The 6,831-nt window shown below is 34.4% G+C and overlaps 1 protein-coding gene across 1 annotated transcript; it reads left to right on the forward strand.

Moving 5' to 3' along the window:
• Positions 1-3,553: 3,553 nt before the first annotated feature.
• Positions 3,554-4,569, forward strand: LOC142357633 (uncharacterized). The gene is made up of 2 exons (XM_075409183.1): positions 3,554-3,747; positions 4,229-4,569. Exons 1-2 carry the CDS (start codon positions 3,680-3,682, stop codon positions 4,470-4,472), a joined length of 312 nt encoding a protein of 103 aa, XP_075265298.1. The 5' UTR covers positions 3,554-3,679; the 3' UTR covers positions 4,473-4,569.
• The last annotated feature ends 2,262 nt before the right edge of the window (positions 4,570-6,831 follow it).

A 6,831-nucleotide genomic window follows, 5' to 3' on the forward strand; every position in this document is an offset into this window, starting at 1 on the left:
AGTTAGAACAAAATTCGAATCTCACTGATTAGGAAGGTAAACGCAGAGTAAGCCGAATTAAATGTATGCCGACACAAAAGCAAGCCGAACTGTAATAGTTATGTAACCTATCAAATAAAACATTTTTAACATTCGTTAAAATCATCTATGCGCATAGTATTATACTGCATATTGTTTTCCAATGCACCAAGGAAACAAAAAATACGCCAATTTTTGGACACCTAGTTGGTAGGGGCATCAGAGAACTGCTTGTCCATGGCCATGCCATTCATCCCCTGTGGGATGTAATATGGAAACTGCGGGCCCGTTATCGCGGACAAGCCGCCACGCGCGCGCCAGAGGCAACCTAAAATACAGTTATCCCAAAAGTTTTCGGCTTAATTGACCACATTTTTCACATTTTTTAATGCTTGCCTATCGGCTTTCTTGACCACTACCTTAACATCAGTAATTTTGCACAGTGAAATAGTCCTTCCAATGCTTAATTTTTTCAGATTCTTAAAAAAATTTTTCACAATTGATCATTTCGCTTCGCAAAAAGGTGCTAGAAAAAAATGATGTCTCGCAAAAACACGGTTTATATTGTGCTGGCACATTTTTTGATCGTTTTTCCATTTTTGACACCTTAATTTGTTTAAGACACTCAATTTTTTGCAAAAAAATATCGACACCATTAGAGTCACTGTGTTTTCATAGAAGTACTGTTAATCTACATAGCTGAATTTTTTGTCAACAGTTTTTTTTGAGATCTCAATGGATTGTCTTTTCATGTAAAAATATGTTGGGTGTTCTTTTCTGGAAATGAAAAAGATTCCTGATATTACTTACAAGCTCAAACTTTTAGCTTTTTTTTCCACTGAAAACCAATCATTTACTGCATTTAATTTTTCAGCTAATGCTCTTATTTGCTTTCTTACTGTTTTTTTAAATTTAAAATTTTTCTTTAAAAATCAGTTTTTGTCTACGAAAATAATCCTAGCTGTAACTTATTAATCACAATGAAGAAAAAAGTAAAAACGGCACTTAAATCAAGCAAAAAATTTCCGTACGATGATTTTCCGATTTGTGGTTGAATGAAGTTGTCAAAAAGTTATTCAACCACAAATCGGAACTTCATCTTAGGATATTTTGTTGTTTTATGGAAGTGGCATTTTTACTCTTTTCTTCTTTAGGAAAAATAATATGAAGCTAGGATTGTCTTTTTCCATAAAACTGAAGTTTAGAAAAAAAGTTTTAATTCTAAATTTAGAAAAAAAGTTTAAAGAACTGTTAACAAATAATTTCAACTTTCTGAAAAAATAAAATGGTTCTTCAAACAACAAAAAACATTTTAGGATTGCAATTACTATCACGGGGATCCTTAATATCAAAGATTTTCTCAGTAATAAAGCAAAAGTGAGCTTAAGCTGAAAAATGAGTTGCAGTTAATGATTGGTTTTCAATGAAACAAAAACCTAAAAATTGGAGTTTATAATTAATATCAGGAATCTGCTTCAATTCCAGAAAAGAATACACAAACCTATTTTACAGAGAAAAAAATTCCATTGAGATCTCAAACAATTGTAGACAAAAATTTCAGCAATGTAGATTTTGAGCAAATCTATGAAGACATAGGAAGTCTTATGGTGTCGAGATATTGCAAAAAACTGAGTGTCTTAAAATAATTAATGTGTCAAAACTGAAAAAACGATCAGAAAATGTCCTAGCACAAAAAATGCTTTTTGTGCAACACATCAATTGTTTCTAACATCCATTTGCGAAGCGAACTGTTCGATTGTAAACATTTTTGAAAGAAATTGAAAAAGAGAATTGAATCTCGGGGTTATTTTGTGCCCCCCCCCCACTCGAGTACGTTATTCAGCCCTATCACGTAACAGAGCACGTATTAATAAATAGTTGACCTTATTTAGAAATATCTTTTCAAGTATTTCAAGTGCCTCTGGGTTTTCAAGTAGTATACACTGCTAAACTGAGGGCATCAATTGAATATAAGTGGTTTTTCAGATATTAATTCTTTTGTCAATTTTTCATAAAGTTATCTGAAAACGACGACGCTTGAATAAAAACAAAAGCCTGAAAAATCATGAAGTTTGTACGGTATGATATAATATTAAACTGTAAACCACTTTCAATCACTTAATTGCTATCAATTAATAATGCTTTAAACACTTTTACAGGCTCAATAACGCGTATTAAATTTGGCTTTTTGCGGATTATTGATACATTCAATGCAAAAATTAGATACATTGAGTGCGCAATCGAGCTAGGTTGTGTGCAAAAACGAGATGCATAATAGAACAGACACGTGATACATAGCGCGCAAAAAAATGGGATACACAGCTTGTATCTTAATTTCGCGGTTAAATTTTAGACACTTTTGCTAACACGGGTTGCGCATTTCCCTTCAATTTGCCTTGTTTTTGTTAAAGTATGTATTTTTCTGTAAAATTGTTGAAGTTTCAGTGTATTAACATATGAAAAACCACCAAGAGATAAACAGATCGGGCATCTTTGTCCGTGACGATTTGGGTATTCCTCTGCGTCGTAATGGTTTGATTACTGTTATTGATTGTTTTGGATAACAAATACACAATTCTGGGTTAATTATACTGTGTCGCATAGAGTTGATTTATGCAGACGCTCCAAAACTCACTGGGTAGAGTTCAAAAGTCAAACTTGAAGCTTAAACAGTTCCAATAAAAATGAAATGAAATGAAACGAAATGAAATGAAGATGACATAAAACGTTAACTTTAAAATGACCACTGATTCTCAAAAGCATGTTCTTGGCCTCTTTCGAACGTTCAATTATTTCAACTCCATGGACAGACTATAGTAAGTCCCATAAAATTGAAATTAGCAAACGTTCGAAAAAGGTGCTCATTGAACGTTTTCTGCATTAAGTTTTCTTCCATCAATTTTTTCTACATGTTTTAAATTTGAACCTTGACCTTTGAACTGTAAACTGTGGCTTTTGAAACGTTCGCTTATTTTTACTTTATGGGACACGCTAATCACTCTTGTTATTCGTTCAGGAGTTTTACAAACAAGTGGTTCGAAATTGAGATTTATTTGCCATGCGCAATATTTGAACGAACTGAAAAAAATGTTGGAGAGGCAGCGGTTCTCAGCATTATTTAGTTTCATAGATGAATGAAGCATATGTCATTGCTCCTTTTGCTAGAACAGTCGCAGTCCTCTTTCAAACAAAGTTAAACTAGTTGGCATTAGCTTAACATAGAAATATATTGTATTTTAAAAAAAAATATGCGGAAATACTCAAGCTCTATTTCTTTGATGTCATTTATAGCATATTACTTTTCAAACACTTTTGTTGTTTTTTTGCTAGGCTATCCGCAGTCTTCTTCAAAACAACTCTTTACCTAATTAGCGAAAGTTTGACCCAGAAACCTTTTTGACATCTTAAAACTGTGAGTAAACATAATGCTTTGAAGTTCTATTACTTCTATATTAAAGATATTGAACACACCTTTCGGGGAAATGATAGACTGTTATGACTTTTATTTTAGAAACAGATGAGAGGTAACGGGAGTTAAAGACATATGGCCAGTAAGGTCAACTTCTTACAAAAAATCCTTTATTATTTCTTTCGGTCACAAGCAAAGTGCGTACAAAATCTGTTGTCATAATATTTATAATTCTATCTAATTTGATGAACAATGAATTTTTCTTCAGCTTTGTTTTTAACGCTCTTAATTGCGGACCTTTGCAGTGCTGCAATCATACGGTTAGTGGACGAAGTTCAAGAACTCTAGTTAACAGGACCAAAAACAAATTTTTTTTAAAAAAATGAGACTTTTTTGGATGACTCATCGATTTGAATGCCGTTAAAAGTTTATTTTGATCAATTTATATGTATTCCTAAATGTTTAAATCAATCGCTATGTTCGCTTTGAAAAACAACAAAATGGCGATGTCAAAATTTTCACGATGGAAACATATCATAGAGAAGAAAAAACATGCGGAAGTAACGACTATACAGAAGAAAAAACAATTGATCCCTGCACTTTTAACTAGAAATCATCTCCTTAACGCAGGTATCTCATTTTCAACAGGTCCCATAAGGTTGCAACGCAGGCGAACGTTCGAAAAACTCGGGGCGTGCAAATGGACAGTGTTTTGCTAGATATCTGCATGCATTAAATTTGAACTTTGACCTTTGAAACGTTCGATAGCGTTGCAACTTTATGAGACTGACTCTCCTTTAGGGATCACATTGAGCATGATGAGGCACAAATAAGCAAACGAGGATGCAGAATTCTTTTGAGTCCCTGTACCACAGATGAGCAGTGCTGTTCTCGGTATAAGTGCGGTGATCCTCACCTTGGAGTAGGTGGAGGAAACCTGTGTATTGTTAAAGGACCCGAAGATTACAATACAAATAACTCGGGTTTCAAACTCTTGGCGTACCCTAACAACGATTTCAATGGCGATAGCAAACAGATGGCTTAAAAAATGGTGTTTAGGGGGTGATTCGGGATTTTGTTTATATAGTATTAATTGTGCAATCTTTACTGCAAATCTGCTATTATTAACATTGAAATGATTTAACCCCAATTGTTAACTCAGACTTCAGTCTATTCGTCAGTATTATTAATGTATGTACAATCAAGTTCAATCAATTTAAAAGGAATCAAAAATAGAAAGTTCAAATTTTCGGAAAGATGAGTTTATGCTCGTGTTTATTCAGAGTTTTTGCATTTAAAACCAATTGATTGCTCTGCTCTTGTTGCTGGGAGCCATTTCAAGCGCCGAGAAGGGCTTTTGCTGGCTCTGCTTGCTTTAACTCTTTATCTTTGTATTCTTGGCTAGCCTCGTAGAAGTTGATTAGTTTGTTGTTTTTCTATGCGTGGTAAGATATCCATAATTTTTATTCAAAGTAAGAAAAATCGTTTATTAAGATTGATTATTCAAGATGTAATAAATATTGAGAGTGGGAAGCGGGAAATATTGAGAGCAGATAAAAGATAAACAAAAAAATAAATAAGAAATGAAAATTGGACTGCGCTCGCGTTGGGGATTGGACTACTGAGCCTCATTTGATCAAAAAATTAGAGGGCGGCGCTAGTCGTAAAATGTTAAATTTTGATCATGAAGGCAAGCGTTACAACGCGTTAAAAAAATTGAGGGAAGGAAGCGTTTTGAAGAATGAAGTATAATACTGAAGTAGTAATAGGTAGCAGTTGAAAATGCTATGCTAACCTAAACCTTAAAACCACTGAACCAAACAGCGCATAGCACTGTATTATTTCGTCAGTTGTATAACCGTAACTTAACTTTGATAAAGATATCAGTGGAGTGAATATGGAAAATAAGAACGTTTTCTTGGTTTAAAGTGATGGTAATTGATTAAGATTGTTCAATAGATAAAAGCTGTGCAAGTTGGTGCTGTTTTCTTTGTGTTTCTCACTGCTAAGCCCCGAAATTACTAGGTGAGCGGCTGGCTTAGCTGTTCGGTTAGGACGTTGTTTGTTCGACTTGTGCCCCGAATTAACTAATCAAGCGGCTGCCAATAAGTCATTGGATGATGGTTGTTCTGGCTTTTCTACGATATAGGAACTGGTCAAGTACATTAGCAGGACAGATGGCCCAGTGTGCTTTGCTAACTGTTTTTCAGACGTTGTATCTTTTTCTGGATGAGTTCAAGTATTGATTTGATCTTGTTTTTTTTGCCCGTTTCAGGTACTCATTTGCTAATCTAATATGAAAAACTCTTACTGCAGGTATATTGGCTTCTTCGTGGAGTTATTTGACACTCTACCAGCGGGTTTTCCTCATACAAATTCTTAGTGCTCTTTTTTGGAAGAGTTGTATGTTGTTGATAATTGAATTAGATTGCAAGCATTCGCATAAAGAAATAGAGGTCGAACCCATAATTTTTACAAGGTCAGCAAGAACTCTTCATCAATGTTGGTCTGACTGAGCGGCCATAGTTGGTAGATTCTTTTGTTTGCTCTAGTCACCAGCTTTTGCAGTGTTCGTTCCACTTAAGATGTGGGGTAAAGTTTACGCCAAAAATTTTGATTGAATTTGCGCCTTCAATTCGAGTACCATTGATAAACAAGGTCTAAACTGGAAACTTTTTCTGACGGACTTTTAAAAAGCATAAATTTTGTTCTGCCAGGATTTATTCTTATTCTCACTTTTTCGCACCATTTGATCAATTTGTCGAGTGAATACTGAAATTTCTCTTGAATTATTCTACAGGAGCGCGACCTTTAGTAAAAGGCAAAATCATCAGCAAATTGAGAAATTTGTGCAGGTATTTCAAAATTGCCACTGACGTAAACCAGGAAAAGTATTCGTGCAATGACACTACCATGAGGTGCTCCAGCTACTTTTGAAAATGTGCTGCTTTTTGAGTTATTAATTTTCACAAAAATGCTTCTCTGGGAGAAAAAAGAATTAACCCATTTTATCAGAGGTTTATACACACCAATTTGTAGCAGTTTGTATTGAAGTTCTCGTCTCCACACTGCATCAAACGTTTTTTCAATATCTAGGCAGACAAATCCAACCATTTCGGACCATTGAAATGTTTCTGTTACTTGCTGAAAAAGTTTGAGCAAATTATCAGTTATGCAACGGTTCCTTCTGTACGCACTCTGCGTTTCACCGAAGACATCATCCTTTTCACAGTGCGCTAGGAAAATAATTTTTACTGCTGTTTTACAAACTTTTGCAATGCAATTGTTTAGGCTGATTGGTCGATAATTTTCTTCATATTTTTTGTTTTTGTTGGGCGCTGGTAACATTCTGACTTTTGACTCTTTCCATTTAGTTGGAAAATAAGAATGGTTTATTGAGCTAC

Source organism: Convolutriloba macropyga, unplaced genomic scaffold, assembly GCF_964194025.1.
Source record: "Convolutriloba macropyga unplaced genomic scaffold, txConMacr16.3 SCAFFOLD_488, whole genome shotgun sequence".
Classification (NCBI taxonomy): Eukaryota; Metazoa; Xenacoelomorpha; order Acoela; family Convolutidae; genus Convolutriloba; species Convolutriloba macropyga.